A 19,129-nucleotide genomic window follows, 5' to 3' on the forward strand; every position below is an offset into this window, starting at 1 on the left:
TTTGGTTTAAAATTTTAATTAAATATTTACATGGTTCTAAAGTCAAACCTATAAACAAGGTAGATTGTCATAGTTTCCTATGGCTTCCAGAATGAAGTCCAGTAAACTAGGTGCCTTAAAAGAGCAGAAGTTTATCCTCTCACAGCTCTGGAGGCTGAAATCATGGTTTCGGCGGGGTGTCTGAATCACGGTGTTGGCGAGGCTGTGTTCTCCCTAAAGGCTCCAGGAGAGGATCCTTTCCTGACTCTTCCTAGCTTCTTGTGGTTTCTAGCAGTTCTTGCAATGCATTGGAGATAAAGTCACTCCCGTCTCTGCCTCTGTCTTCATTGGCATTTTTTTCCAGTGTCTTCATGTTTAAATTTCCCTTTTAGTATAAGGATACCAGTTATATTGTATTCGGGGTCCACTTAATCCAGTATGGCCTCATTTTATTTTGATTACTTTTGGGAGGAACGTGTTCCACATAGGTCACATTCACAGGTTCTAGTGAACCTGAATTTTGGGGGACATTATTTAACCTACTGCAGTAGGAAGCATTTAAAAAATAGTGATATGAAACCTAAATAGCATGGTGTCAGGAGCCAGTCTTTCCCTTTTCTGGATAGGGAAATCACGTTCATATTTATAAGCCTTAAACCCAGTTTAGAGTTTGACAGTTAATGGTACTGGCTACCAGAGCCGCTGGAGGCCAGAATTGTACAGAAGATAGAGTTTGTTTCCTGTGTTCATCTCTCTTGCCCTATGCTGTCACTTCTACTCCCTCATAAGACTTCTAGCACTTGCTTGTTTTTTGTCCCATGTATTATTCCAGCCTTGATATCTTTCCTAATTAGCGTGTCAAAGTAAAAATTTATTTATTGTCTTCACAGTGGGAGCATCATCACTGTCCCTCTGCTCCATCCTCATAGCCCCAGTGCTGCAGGGTTCTTACCTTGGGCAGAACTGAGAGGAAGGAAAATAGTCTGTAAAACTAGTTGACATCTTAAATTGTATGTAGTACATCAGTGTGTAGCCTGCCTAATGTATTTGCATTTTTGCATGTAAGTCTGGAGGAAAGATGGCTGATAGTACCATTTTAGGGATTCAACTAACAGTTAGATGGAATATACTAAGATGTACTAAATAAATAGGTTTTGTGCAACCTAAGGATTTATTAGTGATCAGAAACCTGTGAAATTAATTATAGCTGTTACTTGCTTGCTTGCTTTATTTTTCAAAAACAGTATGCTGTAGTTTTTTTTTTTTTAAGGCTAATAAGTGGCATAGTAATATGTATTTTTATTATAACTACAATATATGCTTATTTCAGGGACTATATTATTCCTACTTTAAGACTATTGTGGAAGCACCCTCATTTTTGAATGGAGTATGGATGATTATGAATGATAAGCTCACTGAATACCCCCTTGTTATTAATACATTAAAAAGGTTCAATCTTTATCCTGAGGTAAGATACTTTTTCAACTGTGGCTATTTTTTAACTTTTTAAAATATTGCCTGTATTAAATGCTGATTCTAGGTCTAAGATATAATTCAATATATTAAATTGTATCTTTTTTAAAAAGGAAATGTTTGTCTTTTCTTGGAAGGGAATATGGAAAAAAGATCATTATTAATTGGAGGGCTTTAGGCGATTTTTGGGGAATGATTATTTTGATCGCATTGCGTAGTTTGGCAAATGTGAAAACTATCAGATTTGGTTTGTTTGTAGGAATTATAGCAGGGGAGCACAGTTACTTTTACATGTCATTTGCCAAATAATGTTTCTTATCTGCCACTCTTCACTTAATTGGATGCATCTTCCCCTGTGGTAACAGAAGAAAGGTGGGTCCACCAGGAGCTGAAATAGGAAGATAGTAACGTCAGTAACTTTGTCCTTTTCTTCACTGCCCCTCCTTAATTTGATGCACCCCTAAGCCTTTTCTAGGGCCAGGCTGAGGTGTAGCTTCCTCAGTGACCTCCTCCATGACCTGGTATGAGGCTCCCGTTAAGCTCCCTCGCCCTGGTTCCTGCTTCTTAGCATGCTCATGCTGCTAGAGGCCCACTGCCAGCTGCCAGGGCCGCAGCTGCCTTGATCTCTGTGGAATCTCAAGCCCAGGCTCATCACTAGCACTAAGCAGGGCTCTCAGGCATTTTCCATTGAATGGGAGGAGCCCAGCTTTGAGGTCAATTGAGTCAGCCTGATTGATTAGTAAGGCGATAGAGATACAGACCAATAACTAACTACTAAGGCTCGGTGTTTTCTTACTAATGTGCTGCTTGCTGAGTACTTTCTATAACCACGAACACGTCTACTTTGACTGAAACGGGATCACACGACACATTTTTTTATGAGTGCTTTTTGTCTTTTAGGAATGTTGAAAACTATCTTCCTAAGCTGTCTTTTCCTCAACAGCATCATTTTTTACAGCTTTATTTATATACAATCTATTATTGCTTGTTTAGTCCATATTTTATGAAAATTTTGGTTGTTTTCAACTTTTAAAATATTCTAAAGCTGCAGTAAGCATCCTTGAAGTGAAATCTTGAACACATTCTTATGTTTTTTTAAACTGTAAATTTGTTGATGTGGGAACTATTTAGTTCAACAGAATATATGCTTTAATGAATTTCATAAATGTTGCCAAAATGTTTTCTAGATAGGTTATATTAATAGAAATTCCCACTGGCAGTGTTTTTGAAACACTGCTTGTTTCCTTGCATCCTTGCTACTTTAATAGGCTAAAAAAAAATAAGATCGTATGATGTATTTTGTTCATTGCTGTATGTATATGTGTATATGTATTTTATTCAATGCTCTGTGTTAAAATGCATTTTTACTTTTAAAAATAATTATTTGTTCAAGTCCTTTATATTTCTATTGAAATTTTACAAGACCTCATTTGTTATATGCAGGATGTTAATACTATGCTATGTAGATAAGACATTTTCTCCAGTTTTTTGTTTGCCTTTTAGCTTTCTACCATATGATGTGAATGTATTTTTTCTGTTCAGAAATAGCATATCTATGAACCTCTTAACTTTATGGTTTTCATTCATCAACATAGGTGAAAAATACTCATTCTTGACCATTGTAATTATTATTATTATATATATATATTTTTTGATATTTCTTTGGGCCGCTCCCGCGGCATATGGAGGTTCCCAGGCTAGGGGTCGAATCGGAGCTGTAGCCACCGGCCTACGCCAGAGCCACAGCAACGCGGGATCCGAGCCGCGTCTGCAACCTACACCACAGCTCACGGCAACGCCGGATCGTTAACCCACTGAGCAAGGGCAGGGACCGAACCCGCAACCTCATGGTTCCTAGTCGGATTCGTTAACCACTGCACCACGACGGGAACTCCTGTAATTGTGTTTTGATATTGACATTTTCAATTTATCTGGAATTTGTTTTGATGATCAGTGTGGGGGTAGGAATCTTATATTTTTTCAAAATGATCTTTTGTGTAACCTAACACTTGAATGAGTGGTCCGTCTTCTCCCTGCTTCTTTATTATATACAAAATTATTATATATGTCTGCTTGCACCTGCCTTTGGACTCTGTGTTCAGTATTACCTTAGGTTGAGGTCTTGGGAAGCAGATTTTGAGATGGAGATTTGCATACAGGAAGTGTATAAGGGAGTGCCCTGGAGGGCAACATCTGAAGAGGGGATGAAGGAAGCTGGAGGAGGCAGGAGGAGTTGTTGAGCTGTGATGCAGTTACAACAAAGGCTTCAGCCAATCCCTTGGGAAGCCCTGAAGCTGGAAAGGTCCTGCAGAATTGTCCTAACTTGAGGCAAGGGCCCCTAGCCTTTATAGCTCTCCCTGTGGACTTAATTAGGCATTGGATGCAGTTGCCCTTGGATAGAGGTGTGACCTTTAGTGCATTTAGCCTCTTCAGCAGAGGGTAGTTCCCAGAGAGGGACTCTGCTGAGAGGTGTCCGTCACCAACCCTCCCAACTGCTGGGGGAATGAGTGCCTCAATCCTGAAGGGGGATCTGGTGGCAGTCTGCTTCCTTCACCATGGTTACTTGGATCTGTCTGGTTATTCTTGTGCCAGTATCACCCTAGTTTAATTATGTAAATAACGAATTTTATTATCTATTAGAACTTTTTCTTCAGTTATCTCCTTTTCGTTAGTTTTCCATATAACATCTAGATAAACACTTGGGATTTTGCTTACTTAGCATTGTTTAATGTTTATGAATCAATTTGAGGAAGAATTCACATTTTGGAAAATTAGATCTATTTAAGATGACAGGTATCTTTCTATCTGTTCAACTCTTCTTTTATGTAGCCTTATAGACTTTTACAGCTTTTGAAAATTATAAATCTTGCATGTTTCTTGCTATATTTTATTCTTACCCATGGGTGAACAGATGAAGACTGACCAGTGAATACGTGTATATATGACTATGAATCTCCTTTTACTAGATTTAAAGAGAAGGGGCCCAAGGGGATGGTATAGGAAGGGAAAATTTGATAATTATCAAAATATCTCAAAAATATTCTAGTAAGAAAACTGTTCAGGATAATGTATATATTTTTTTGTCTTTCAGGGCCACACCTGCAATGTATGGAAGTTCCCAGGCTAGGGGTCGAATAGGAGCTGTAGCTGCCAGCCTGTGCCACAGCCATAGCAATGCGGGATCCTTAACCTACTGAGCAGGGCCAGGGATCAAACCCGCATCCTCATGGATACTAGTCGGGTTCATTAGCCACTGAGCCATGATGGGAACGCCGATATTTTTCTTCATAATGTTTCTTTTTTTAAAAAAATAGGTAATCTTAGCCAGCTGGTACAGGATTTACATCAAAATAATGGATTTGATTGGTATTCAAACCAAGATATGTTGGACAGTTACCAGAGGAGAAGGACTCAGCCCTATTGAAAGCTGTGAAGGCAAGTCTCTGTTCTTTTGTTCAGTTTTCTGTTACAACATACTAATCTTATTACAAACTTGGTGGTATAAATAACCATTTTATTATATTTATGGATGCCGGGAGTAGCGAATTTGGACAGGGTATAGGATGGTTGCTTTGTTTCTATGTCAGAGGACTGTGTTAGACTCAAATGGCTGGGGAGACTGGCATTAACTGGAGGCTCCTTCACTTACATTCTGGCTCCTGGGCTGGCATACCGATAAGGCTGGACCTGCTGAGACTCAACTGAGACAACTTGTGCCCTTTCTATGCAGCTTAGGCTTTTGTTTAGCTTTTCCTGTGGTAGCTCACTTGGATACTGCCTGGCCTCTTCTCTGTGGCTTCTGCCATGGTCCACTGGAGAAATCCCAAGCCCAGCCAGACTCAAAAGCAGGGTCATAGACCCCATATCTCTACAGGAGGAGTGACCGTGGGTTTGCAGCCCTGTTTCCAAGCCACTGTAGCTACTATGCTGGTCTCATATGTGTTCCACATCGTGTCGTGTGTTCATATGGGAACCAAGGCGACCATTTAATGTATCTGGCAACCATTTTCAAAGTAAGCATATTTTAATATAAATTGCCAGACACAGAAAGTAATTTATGGTTACTACATGTGTTTTTTAATTTTTTTTTATTTTTATTTTTAAAGGATTGGGAGATCCTGCTTGCTTTTATGTTGCTGTAATTTTTATTTTAAATGGACTAATGATGGCATTATTCTTCATATATGGCACATATTTAAGGTAAGGCTATTCATTTTGTATATATGTTTATGATATACACTAGAGTAGTAAGAATAATGAGATAATGATGAACTTGTTTAGTTTTCTCACAATGTCATTTCTAATATATCTACTTATAGATACAAAAGTATTTGTTTGGACTCCTCTACCTTCAAAGTGTCTTTAAAATTTTCTTCATTACTGCTTACTGATTTTTTGTGGTATAGAAGTATGGCCTATGTATATGACTTTAAATTTGGTTTAATGAGTGGGAATCTGCTATTATCCTGTCATCTTTTTTGCTTTGTAAATGTGGCTGTCTCAGTTTAGTACCTCAAAGATCTGTTCCATTCCTAGCTCACTGTTTGAGTGTAGAGCAGTTACTTGCTAAATAGTTACCAAATGAGGAAGCTATTAGGAAATCAACTTAAAGTGTATTTGAGTAGAGATTTCAGATACTTTGATGCTAATATTTCTGACTTTAAGAAAGTATGTTAGTTATGTAAGTGGGGGAGACTGAAATGAAAATTCATGATTGAAAGATGATGTGAAAACTTTTGCTTTTGAAACAAGACACATAGAAATAACCAAAAGTATCTGGAAATCAGGAGTGAAGGCTGACCTGCAGGAAAGCAAGGCCAGTGTGCCTTGTCTCATGAGGAGCCAAAGTTAGATGAACTTGGGGGATCTATTCATTTTGCTAAGTACTGCTCAGCTGTCTTATGAAGAGCTTTATTACATTTGGGAGAGTCAAATGTAAGTAAGAGAAGTTAAAACATGGAACATAGCATTATTACTAAATTGCTGCTAATCTGTAGTTATGCCCCCTCTTTTTTCCTTGCTTTTTAGGACCACACCTAGGGCATATAGAAGTTCCTTGGGCTAGGGGTTGAATCAGAGCTGCCACAGTGACAGCAATGTGGGATCTGAGCTGTGTCTGTGACCTACGCCATAGTTCACTGCAGCGCTGGATCCTTACCCCACTGAGCCAGGCCAGGGGTCGAACCCGAATCCTCATGGATACTAGTTTAGTTTGTAACTCATTGAGCCACAATGGGAACTCCCTGTGCTGCTTTTTTAATTGAAGGAATATCTAAACATTTATATAAAAGTAAGTATTCAAAATTGTCTTCATATAATGCTTGCTGTAACAACTGTTTCAAAGCTGAAGGTGTAGAATTTGCTGCAGAGAATATGAGGTTCTGGTTTTGGTTGAAAGGTTCTTGGTGGTTTGGGCCCTGGCCTGGGAGTTCTTCGTCTCCAGACAGCAATTCTCTCCCTCCATGGGACATGCATATTCATTTGTTCAGTCAGCACATAAGGTGCATACCAGGTGGTCTTGTTCTCAGACTGCATGTTTGGATTCTGAGGGCATGGTGGTGGAGTAAGGTGGGAGGTGGCAGTGGTGGTGGGCGTAAGTTGTGAAAGATAGACAGCAAGGATAAAGTGCTTATGATTCTGGAGGCAGGAGAAATTTGTTCTGTGTGGAGCAGTCCCTGTAGCTCCACCTTGGAGCGTCAGAGCATTTTGAATAGGCAGAGGAGAAAGAATCCTAGGAAGAGGCAAAGGTGGAAAATCTGGGACATGGAAAGGGGATAGCAAGTAGGTCAGTACTGCTGGAATGTAGACTATTGAGGAGGTGTCGTGGGAGAGTAAGATTGGAGAAATGAGTTGGTCTGGTTGATGAATGACCTTAATGCCAGGCTGGTTTGAAACCTTTTCCAAAGTGTGTGAAGGAAATCAGGAACTTGGCTAATAGAGGGACAGAATTCAAGCCAAGCCATGATCTCATTTGACCCTTGACTTCCATCTGTCCCCAGAGTTAGCCAGTGACTACTTTAGCGCAGAGTCTGTCAAACTCCAGGGCGTAACCTAGTAAGGGGTTTTAAAATCAATTCAGTGAGTTGGGCTCAGCAGTTTTTTTTCACATGAAAAAGAAAAGAATACAGCTGTAAATAATAAAGTATACCTCACTATAACATAGATATTATTTAGAGAAAGTTCTGTTTGTTGCTTACTGCATATATGTCTATACATATACATATGCTGAGTTGTGGTGTAAAGTCTCACTTCTTATTGTAGTTTTTAGAATTTAAAAAATCCTCACTGCTTAGGGGTAACGGGAGGGAATGATTTTCCCTAAAGAGGACTTAAGTCTTTCCAGATAGCTGTCTCTGGTTCTTCTCCCAGCTCTGGGCTGCATCCTGTTTCAGCTTTACCCACTTTTCTGCTTTTTACCCAGCAGCCCTGTCAGTGTTGTCTGACTCTTGTACCCAGTGGTCTACCCTCTGGAGCTGTGCTGAAAATAGAGACTCGTGTTACACACTTTCATTTCCCTGAATAATCTCCTTAGCCCTTCCAAACATATCGTAAGCTCTAGGTTCTTCCTGGCTCCACCCATCCCCAAATGAGCATCCGGTTCTTGTGCATTGTGGAGCTACGTGAATTCTAAGGAGCCTTGACTATCGCAAGGCCAGGGGGCCAGGTGTGTAAATTATACTTTAGTAGTGACCCTCGTTTATATTTTGCACAATCAAGTCTTTTATCACTTTTTCTATCCGGATTTTGTTTGTTTTTTTTCCCCCATTGAATTTTTAAGTGTTTTTGACACAAGAGGATTTTTAGAGGTTTCAGATTACTGGGTAGTTCTTAATGTTTTCTTCCTTGATGGTTAGGTTAGTCACTCTTCTAATTTTATAAAATTGGATAAAGCTGCAGACTTCTCAACATGTGGGTTAAAAATAAAAGAGAAGGATATCTTCAGTTGAGTTTAGAATCTTTTTATAAATTGTGTTATATCTTGAGAAATAAAAGTTGAGATTTGTCTAACAGATTAGAAGCTTACAGACAGATCGAGTATGACATTTTAAAATCCAGGAGTATATTTGTTTTTGAGTGTACAGGTATAAGTTTTCTGAAGTCAAATAAGCCAATTCATTTCATCAGAAATGGACAGAGAAGGGAACATAGGAAACATAACTAAACGGTCCAGTGGGGCTGAGCTGCTTTGCTCTGACTCGTAGAAGTCAAGTAAGATAGTTTCGAGACATAAGCTGTTCATGATGTACTTTTCTGTCTGGAATTCTCAGCATTTTAGTATGTCTTTAAAATACCTGTTGCTAATTATCTTCTAAAAGCTGTGCTGTTAATTCGTAGTAACAGTTATTTATTTCATAAGATACCCTAACAGTTTCTGGCTAACCGCCACAGACTGACAGTTTCTGCAGGCCAGTTTCTCAAGACCCCACGTGTGCAAGTCTCTGTTCTGCAGAGAGGAGGGGACATCCAAGAGTAGTTACGGGCAGTTAGGAAAGTCCCCCTTGCTTCTTTTGGGGGAAATGCCTATGTTCCTGGGAAATGGAACTCTCTTACTAATAGATGCCAAAACCTTTCTTGCTCCCAAAGGGCGGTTATCGTGCAAGTAGAAGTAATCGTTTGATTCTTTGTAGTTTAGTTTGATTTTAGTAGTATTCTGGAGTGCAGGGTTCTCTCTCACTAGTCCATCCTGCTGTGTTGAGTAAGAGTAGATTGGACTGTATCTATAGCTATTAATCCTTTTCCCTAAGCAGTGGTGTGTGCTGGTAAATGTTTAACCAGCTCTCTGGAAAAAAATGCACTGATACATAAAATCCATTATAAATTTTGTTGATATAAAAGATGTGTACATGGAGTTCTCTTGTGGCTCAGCAGGTTAAGGATCTGACGTCACTGTAGCAGCTTGGGTTGCTGCTGTGGCGTGGGTCCCAGGCCCAGGAACTTACACATGCCACCGGCCTGGCCAAAGAAAAAATGTAAAAATAATAACAGTTGCTAAACAGGATTTCTTTTTTGTTTTTGTAAATAGCTTGCCAGAACTACTCTGAAGAGCTCAGTAAAAAAGGAAGTTTGATACTGGGATATAGAGGTCTTATGGAATTAGGGGCAGAAAGCATAGTATTTGGGCCTCACAAAAACTGAAACTGGGCATTTGAAATCCCTTTTAACCAAGGTGGCCTGTTCTTCTTGTGTCACCTCTCCCTCCTGCCCTCCTTCTCCACTTGTTTCTGGTCTCTGTTACTCCCCTGATAGAGTGTGTGTGTGTGTGTGTGTGTGTGTGTGTGTGTGTGTCCCAGAATTACATGTAGTTCCCCAGTTACTTGGTTTCAGTCATTTCACCTTTCTTTGAAATTCAAAGGAAGTCAAAACAAATTTTGTTTTTTGAGGATGAATATTTCTATTAGTGGTACATCAATTTAGGACATCCTGAAAGAAGGATGTCCACTGGAAGATGTGCTTTTGTTTTAAGATCATCTCGCTGTTGATGTTACAGAGTTCATTCCTACTTGCTACCAAGCAGTTAATTTCTTTGTTAGTGTCCTTCAATCTGTCTTTCTTAGTTCCTTCCCTTCTGCCAAGGAATATGAACATGTCTTATCATTCCAAAATTGACACATGATTTTCTTTCTTTCTTTTTTTTTTGGTCTTTTCTAGGCCCGCACCCGTGCCATATGGAGGTTCCCAGGCTAGGGGTCTAACTGGAGCTGTAGCTGCCAGCCTACGCCAGAGCCACAGCAACGCCAGATCCGAGCTGCGTCTGTAACCTACCCCACAGCTCATGGCAATGCCGGATCCTTAACCCACTGAGCAAGGCCAGGGGTTGAACCCACAATCTCATGGTTCCTAGTTGGATTTGTTAACCATTGAGCCATGACGGGAACTTTGACACATGACTTTCTAATGGGACTACTCCTTGGGTTGTCCTTGTGACCCCCAATCTAGTCTTATGACTCCTGTCCCTTCCTCTCCTATAGTCCATTCTCACTGGTGGTGAGGATGTGGTTCCATCCACCTGTACCACCTGCCCCTTTTGCAGTGATTACCTGGCAGCCAGGCCAAGCCGTTCTTTTGTTTGGTTTTTATAAGGATGGTAAAATAATGCATAAAACTACTTAAGGTTTTCACAGAGAAGCACTGTGGCCAGCCTAAGGGGACTCTGTTTCTGTCTTTTTGTGCTTCATCTTCTTTCTAGAGTTCGTCTCTCACTGATGGCAGCTGCTACCATCTTTAGAGTTCGTATGCCTCTCATCAAAACCATAGCTGAGGGATAGATGAAAACTCCTTCCTCACAATTCTTAAGACAGAAGAAATAGTGTGAAATCATTAAAGCACCTGAGTTTGAGTATGACTTTTAGATCTTGTAATAGAATCTTTGAGCCCTTTCCTTTTAGCATCCTATTCAAGGGTGCCCAGAAAATACCCCTTTTTTGGTATTTAGGCACTTCAGCATTTGACTCTCTAGATTAAGCAGCATCTGAGCAGATCTTCTGGAGGAAACAGTGGGCAGTGAGTAGAGTTGATGATTCATCATGGGGTCAGCTCAGCTCACACTGAGTGACCGTCTCTACTGCCTGGTACCCCTGCTGGCACTGCTGCCTACTTGGGCTTTTGTTTGTTGTCTTCCATGGAAAATACTTTTACTGACCTTTACTGTGGGGAGCAAAGGAGATGCAAGGACTCAAAAAAAAAAAAAAAAAAAAAAAGACCTTGCCTGATGGCAGAAAAACCTGAAGGCAAGTTCCTTACCAAGGAAGGGAGCTCACCTGAACGGTATAAGCCAAAGGTGGGCTTTTGGTCAGGATAAAAGCCTGCCTGTATGGTACAAGCCGAGGGCAGGCCTCAGGTTACACAGCTCTCATTTTGATGTTTATGGGGAAGAATTGGGGCTTTCCTGGGAAAACAATTTCCATGTTTGCGCCAGAGAACATGGATTGTTTCTCGGGTAACCTAGTCTTTCCTGTTGTTTTATTTGTTATTCAGTTTTCCTCAGTCTTTCCTGATCATTTGCTTATTATTCTTATTTTCCATTCTTATTTTCCTGTGGCGATTTGTGATTTAACAAAGTTACAACAATAATATAATAAAAATTTCATCCTAAAGGACTTTTCCCTATTCATATCCAACTTAATTAATATATAGTGTTTATCTACTAACTAGTTATAGTAAACTTTAGAGTAAGGATTTTAATGAGGTTCATAAAAGTTAGACATATATTATTCTTGACCAAAAGACACCTAGCTATGAGTTATAAAAGCTTTTAAGTGATAGCTAGTTATATTTTCTTACACTGTCTCCTTGCCATAACACTTTAAAGATAAACACCAGTCTAAAAACAAGATTTGTGAATGCCCAATTCTTATGTCCATGACCTCTTCAGCTTGTGGAGACTGGCTGGCCATGGGATGATTGGTACTGTCTCCTTTCCACATGATGTATTGTACCTAATTGCCCTTAAATTGTACTCACTAAATTTAGTTAAGACAAAGATATTAGAACGTGATGTATAGCTGCTGTACCATGTAGAAGTTAACCAATGTGCTTTTAACACTATGATGTAATCTGTAGTGAAAAACTGTCTATATAATCAACCACTTATGCCAATAAAATTTGAGCAGTCCAGAGCCCTGAAAGAAGGGACAAAGAGACTGTCTCCGTATGTACATTCGCTGATGCCATGTCCCTCTCCATTGGGGAAAAAGTGTACACTCCCTGGCCACCGGAGCTGGCCTCTGGCACTTTACTTTTAGGGTCTTATAAGAAATAGCTATGGGAGTTCCCGTCGTGGCGCAGTGGTTAACGAATCCGACTAGGAACCATGAGGTTGCGGGTTCGGTCCCTGCCCTTGCTCAGTGGGTTAAGGATCCGGCGTTGCCGTGAGCTGTGGTGTAGGTCGCAGACGCGTCTCGGATCCCACGTTGCTGTGGCTCTGGTGTACGAAGGCCAGCGGCTACAGCTCTGATTCGAACCCTATCCTGGGAACCTCCATATGCTGTGGGAGTGGCCCAAAGAAATAGCAAAAAGACAAAAAAAAAAAAAGAGCTATGTGTAATTTCTTACTTTATGTTTTGTGCATCTTTTTGAATACTTTATCACCTACTACACTCTCTTATAAAACTTTTTTAGTGTGAAATGTGTCCTACATATGGAATTGTATAAGATCTTTACATATATTTTTAAACAAGGTGAATGAACACCTATGTACCCATCACTCAGATTAAGAAATGTCACCTTTGGAAGCTTTCATTCACTTAAAATTCCTCCTTAATGCATTTCCTTCCCTTCTCCCAAGCCTCGGAGGAAATGGTATCCTAACTTTGGGGTTAGTTTTTTCCTTGCTTTTCTTTATAGCTTTACCCCCTCTGTATATACTCTTTTTTTTTATTACTCAATGAATTTTATTACATTTATGGTTGTACAATGATCATCACAACCAAGTTTTATAGCATTTTCATCCCAAACCCTCAGTGTACCCTCCGACCCTGCAACCTGTCTCATTTGGAAACCAGAAGTTTTTCAAAGTCTGTTAGTCATTATCTGTTCTGCAAAGAAGTTCATTACGTCCTTTTTTTCGATTTCACATATAAGTGATAACATTTCATGTTGGTGTCTCACTGACTGACTAACTCCACTTAACATGATAATTTCTAGATCCATCCATGTTGCTGCAAATGCGATTATTTCTTTCCTTTTAATGGCTGAGTAATATTCCATTGTGTATAGGTACCAGATCTTCTTTATCCACTCCTCTGTTGATGGGCATTTAGTATATATACTCTTAAATATGATATATTGTGTAATTTTGAAAAAACTGTAGGCATTGTTTTAGTTTGATATGTCGAAGTTTACTCTTTCTGATATTACCATTTATCAGGATCCTATTTTGCTCCTTTTTAGTTCTCATACATGTGACTTTGTGATCCATTAATTTTTCTAAGAATCATTTTTTTGACCCATTACAGCTTGGAGTGAAGGGTAGCGTATGGTGTGTGGCAGTGTTTCTGTGTTTTGAGTGTGTGTTTTCTGCGATGGCACTTCTTTCACTGGCTCCTTCTTCTCCATTCAGGATTGTGCCCTACAGTTCTGGATGGTCTGACCTCGATATTTCAGTATGTTTGTCAGAGTTTTTATTCTAATGGTTTTTTAAGCCAAAATTAATAAAATAGTATATTTTATTTCCTTTGGTGAATAAGAACACCTGTTTTTTTTGTATAGTTTTTTGTTTGTTTGTTTGTTTGTTTTGCTTTTTAGGGCCTCACCCACAGCATATGGAAGTTCCCAGGCTAGGGGTCAAATTGAGGCTCCAGCTGCCAGCCTACGCCACAGCTGCAGCAATACAGGATCCAAGCTGCATCTGTGACCTAAACCACAGCTCATGGCAACGCCAGATCCTTAACCCACTGAGCAAGGCCAGGGATCGAACCTGCATCCTCATGGATACTAGTAGATTTATTTCCCTTGAGCCATGAGGCGAACTCCAGTATCTGGAATATTTTTATAGTTTTTTTTTTTTACTCATAGGTCTTTGTCTGACAAATATCAGCAGATCCTCAAATAAGTTTACTGAACTTTCTTTTTTTAAAAAAATATATTCTACAGCTGGGTATCTTAGCAATTCTAGCATGGAAACCAGTCGTCCATATTTATGTTGTTATGACCATGTAAGATTGCTCACTACTCAGTCAAGTAGGGTAGATAATAGTTTATATGGTAACAGTTTTTTTTCCTGTAGTTAATAGTTGCCTATTATTTGGCTTGCCTTCGTTTTCTATATACCAATTAATTCTAAACCACAATTGAACTAACACCTAATTTATACTTGTTTTAACACCTAATTTATACTTTGCCAGACATACGAAATTCATCATTCCTGTTCTCCCACCATCACCCACTCTCTGTATTCTGGTTCTACCCTAGACTGGTCATTCTCTAGGCTTGCATGTTAAAACTTTACTTTTTCACTTGATTGCTGGTTTGACTGGTTTTAGCATTTCATTTTTCCTTGGATTTTGTACCAGTGTCTTCTGAGATACAATATAGTTTTTCACAAATTTGGTGGTGTTCTGCCATCAGTTCCTTTTGTATGTGGCTCATTTTCTTCCCCCTCTGGCAGCTTTTAGGTCCTTCTTTTTCAAGTCTTAAATAAAGGTCACAATGTGATAGATTTTGTTTCATTCTTTCTGTGGGACACACTGTGGGCTCTGTTCATTTGGATACTCTGTTCTTCTGCCCTTGTGGATACTCTGTTCTGCTCTTGTGGAAACTTTCCTTTGATGACTTTCTCTTCTTGTTGTCTCTGCCTTTCTCAAAATCTGAATGTGGAACTCTTGGGTTGAAATCTAATTTTTTTCCTCTTTTATTTTACCTGTTATGTTTTATTGTACTTTCTGTGAGATTTCCAATTCTCCAAAAGAGTTTTGAGCTTGAAGTTTTCTTCTGCTTCTTGCATTGTCTTTGTTACTTCCAAAATGAATTTGTGTTGATTTCTGTTTTTTTCACATTGAAAGCTTCCTCATAGCCTGGTGGTCCGTAGCTTGACATTTATATTTAAGAATGAGGTAGCTTGTAAAAGCCGGTTAGAAGGATGGGGCTTATTGATGAGTGGGTTTTGTTGGAGAGTGATCAGCTTGTGATCATCTCATGGCTGCTTCATTTACCAGCCTCAGCAGCCTCTGCATATGGAGAGTCAAGGAGGCAGATCCTATTCTTAACCACCTCAATGCAGAAGTGACAGGGGTACCAGTGCTGGTTCCCCATCCTGTACCTTTTGTGGACACTGCTGTATGTAGGGCTGGAGTGCACTCACCGAGGCAGGAACAGTATTCCTTGACCCCTTTTTTTATACTCCTTGTGTTGCATTAAGGGAGTTTGTTTGTTTGTTTGTTTTGTGTGTGTTTTTGCCTTTTCTAGGGCCACTCCGGCAGCATATGGAGGTTCCCAGGCTAGGGGTCTAATCGGAGCTGTAGCCACTGGCTTACGCCACAGCCACAGTAACTCAGGATCTGAGCCGTGTCTGCAGCCTACCCCACAGCTCACGGCAACGCCGGATCCTTAACCTACTGAGCAAGGCCAGGGATCGAACCTGCAATCTCATGGATCCTCTAGTTGGTCCGTTACCTGCTGAGCCATGAAGGGAACTCCGTATTAAGGGAGTTTTTTGAGGAGATCTTTTTAATGATCTTCCTTCTGAACTTCTATACATTTAATGTCTGCTGCTCAGTATCTCTGTGGCCACTCTGACTCTTCCTCCTCTTTTGAATATTAACCTGTCTCTGCTTCCACTCAGTTCTCCACTGCTTCTCAGCTTTTGTGAGAAAAAGTCTGGCCATTTTTTTTTTTTTTTTTTGTAGACATAGGTGATCATCAGAAAATGCCTTTTCCATCTGAGGAACCAACCAGTCACAGAGTACAAGGAAAATTCTCTTCTGATTTTCTTTTCTCACCTTTTTCCTTTGGTCATTGGCGGTTCATAGTGGCTTCTTTGATACTGGAATTCTTTTAAAAACTACTTTATTTCCAGATAAGTTCCAGAAGCCTCAAGGGCCTGGAAGATTAATCTGTATGTCAATGTGCCTTTTAATTTTGCTTAATGCCCCCTTTCTATCCCGAAGTGAATACTTGCAGTTAATATAACCAGTTTTCCTACTCTGTCTTCTCATGATCCTACCCAAAGTCACCAGTGAAGTGACTCCGTTTTTTTTTTAGAGTCTGTGGCAGAATAGTCTAACTTTTTATATCAATTTCTTGCCCCTCCCTTGCCACCCACCTGTTTTAAGGGAAAGTTGAATTTCTTATTCTTTATGCTGTTTTTGGTTCCATTGTTTTATTTGACATTTTACAATTCTTCAATACAAAATCAAGCTCCTACTGTTTATGCAGCCTGAGTTTTTGGTTAAAAACGTGTCTCAAATAGGCTGTGAATTTCACCAGCTCTGTGGGGTTTTTTTTGTTTTTTTTGTTTTTTTTGTTTTTTTTTTTGGTTCTTTTGAATGTTCTATTAACTCAGCCTGCTAGCACATCTTTAATCATTTGGTCTAACAGTTGTGTATGAATATTTAAAAGCTAAGTATTTCTCTTCAGCATGCATAAATTGATGGAAGTTATTGGTTGACAATATTGGTGTCTTTTTTACCAAGTCTGTCCCTTTTATGTCACTGTCTCAGCAAATAATACTTAACCACACTATTGCCAAAGTCTGACCCTGAGAAGATATCCATGACTTTCCCCTTTGGTTACCTCTCAGATCCAAGTCACAAAACCCTATTAGTTTTTTTTCAGAAGATCTCTGGTATCCTTGTACTTCTTTCTTTGTACCCAATGTTCTGTTTCCCTGAGGCACCCTGGTGTGCTGTCCCTCTCTCTGGGACAGCCCAGCGTCCCTCTTACTAGGACACCAGGCCATTCTTCCTCTAGGACTGCCCCAGCTGCCATCAGTCCTCCTCCCTCCAGGCCGTTTTGCACACTGTGGACAGCATGATCTAGTTTGAGGAACTGTGACAAGGACAGTGCGATTGGAGTAAGCCCTTGGTGTAGGAGAAAAAATCACTAAAGGACTTTGCAAGTGTGTGCAGGGGCCAGATCCCACAGGGCATTTTAGACATGTTTAGGTGTCTGAATTTCCTGCGAAGAACAATGGGATGCCAGTGGAGGATTGAGTGGATAGTATTAGCATGTTTGAATTAATTTATTTTTGATGATGGTACACTGTAGGAGGAGCGAGCCTGGATGTCGCAAAGCTGCAGGTTGTCCAGGTGAAGTTGTCCATGTGAAAGAGGATGGGGGCCTGAGCTAGCGTAGCGAGTGGATGGAGGGATGCAGACAGACTGAGGTTTCGAGGAGGCTGAGTTCAAGAAGCTTTGTGACTGGGCAGGTGGTTTTTATTTGGGTTTTTGTTGTTGTTGTTGTTGTTATTGTTCTTTTAGGACAGCACAGATTTGCACACATTGGTATGGTTTTCTCCAGTGGTGTTCAACAGAGAGTTAAGAAGCTAGGCCTGCCTGTGAGGAAGGAGAAAGCTATGAATAGTGGGGAATGAGCTGGAGTGTTGGGAGATAACCGTTCGGAGGAGGGCCTGTGAGAGAAGTGAGCTCAGATGAGTGGGGTTTGACGAGGGGTTCCGGAGCAGTACCTGGAATTGACAATAGAAGGAGCTTGCTGGCCTCACCTCCGGACCTAGAGCCATACAGAGCATGACAGAGGGACTTTCAGAGCAGGGTGACGTTTCAAGGCAGGAAGAGAAGGAAGGATCTGGGTAGAGCTGAGGGTGGGAAAGGGAGACGTTCACTGTGGAATGGAGGTCCCAGGAGCAGTAATGCGAGGCATTGTATGTTTGAGTTCAAGGTTCCCCCAAAATGAATGCCAGTGGTCCTCCGATGGAATAGTTTTTGTGTTTTCACTTACTCTTCAGTGCCGGAGTCTAGCTCCAGCAGCCAGGGTATTCCCTCCGGTGATGGACAGTGTCGGTGAAGCACACGGAGACAGCCTCTTTGTCCCTACTTTTAGGGCACTGGGCTGCTCAAATTTTATTAGCGTAGGTAGCAGTTTATATAGACAGCTTAATTGTAACTTACATCACAGTGCTTAGATCATATTCTCAAAGGTTAAATTTTAGACTGCCTGGTACAGTAGATATACAATGTGTTCTAAGAATTTTAATCAAAACTAATGGATACGATGCATCATGCAAAATTATAATGGGTACAAAACATTATGTGGAAAAATCATTATATGAAAATAAGGCAATTCAGTATAAAAACGTCTTGTGGTTACTTTTAGCAAGCGCTGCCCATTATTGTTTTAAGCTAAAATTTAACAACTAGAAAGGTCACAAGCACAAGAATTTAACATTTACAAAAACTCTTTTTTAGATTAAAGCTTGAGGTACTAACTTAAAAGCATTATGGTCAGGGGACAGTATGAGAAAGTATTTTTTATATCAGAGCAACTTAATTTCATAAAACTTAAAAGCTCCCTACAAAACTTATTAAAAGTAAGATTATATTTTTCCATCAAGAATGATGTATGTCTAACCTATTCTAACCTATTGTACACTCCACAATTACCTTACTCTAAAACCTATTTTTACTTGTAACAAACCAATGAACACTTTGTTTTTGCTTGCATTAGATCTGAATAGGAGGAATTTCACCAAGGTGAAACTCTTATTATTTTATTACTGTTCCAATATTTGTTGTTCCAATTTTATTGAATCACAAAACAATATAGAAAAATAACAAGGAATAACTAACAACAGAAAAGACTGAGTAATAAGTAAATAACAGGAAAGCCTGAATTTTCCAAGAAGCAATTTTTATTCTTGCGCTATTGTGCAAAGCCTTCATTTTATCATTGTTGTCGTTGTTGTCGGGTTAGCAGGTGAGCCTCATTATTTTTAGAACTTGCCCTCGGAACTGTGCCACCGGGTAAGCCCCTTTCCCTATTTCTAAACCTGTCCTCGGAACTGTGTTGGCTTTTTTTTCCTCGGTTAGGAACCCTGCCTTTGGAACTGTGCCATCAGGCTAGTTCCCTTCCTTGGCCTTCTGTATCTCCTTGGCTCCCCCGCACTTCAGATAACTTTTCAATCTCTGCCCTGTGCAAGGCTCAGTATTAGGTGCCACGGCCGCTGCAGTGACGAATTAGAAAGTTCACAACTTAGTAAATAAAATAGTCTCTGTCTTGGATCTTG

At 40.0% G+C, this 19,129-nt stretch overlaps 1 protein-coding gene across 2 annotated transcripts in view; it reads left to right on the forward strand.

The window, feature by feature from the left end:
- DPY19L1 (dpy-19 like C-mannosyltransferase 1) overlaps positions 1 to 19,129 on the forward strand; it is a 101,019-nt gene that overhangs the window by 19,684 nt on the left and 62,206 nt on the right. The window contains exons 4-6 of one of the 2 annotated variants that reach the window (XM_047763094.1): positions 1,310 to 1,447; positions 4,767 to 4,887; positions 5,559 to 5,652. In XM_047763094.1, the coding sequence (XP_047619050.1) occupies positions 1,310 to 1,447; positions 4,767 to 4,887; positions 5,559 to 5,652 (353 nt within the window). The remainder of the gene's footprint in view (positions 1 to 1,309; positions 1,448 to 4,766; positions 4,888 to 5,558; positions 5,653 to 19,129) is intronic. The other variant, XM_047763095.1, reaches the window with a different exon arrangement.

The sequence above is a fragment of the Phacochoerus africanus genome, chromosome 16 (genome assembly GCF_016906955.1).
Source record: "Phacochoerus africanus isolate WHEZ1 chromosome 16, ROS_Pafr_v1, whole genome shotgun sequence".
Taxonomy (NCBI): domain Eukaryota; kingdom Metazoa; phylum Chordata; class Mammalia; order Artiodactyla; family Suidae; genus Phacochoerus; species Phacochoerus africanus.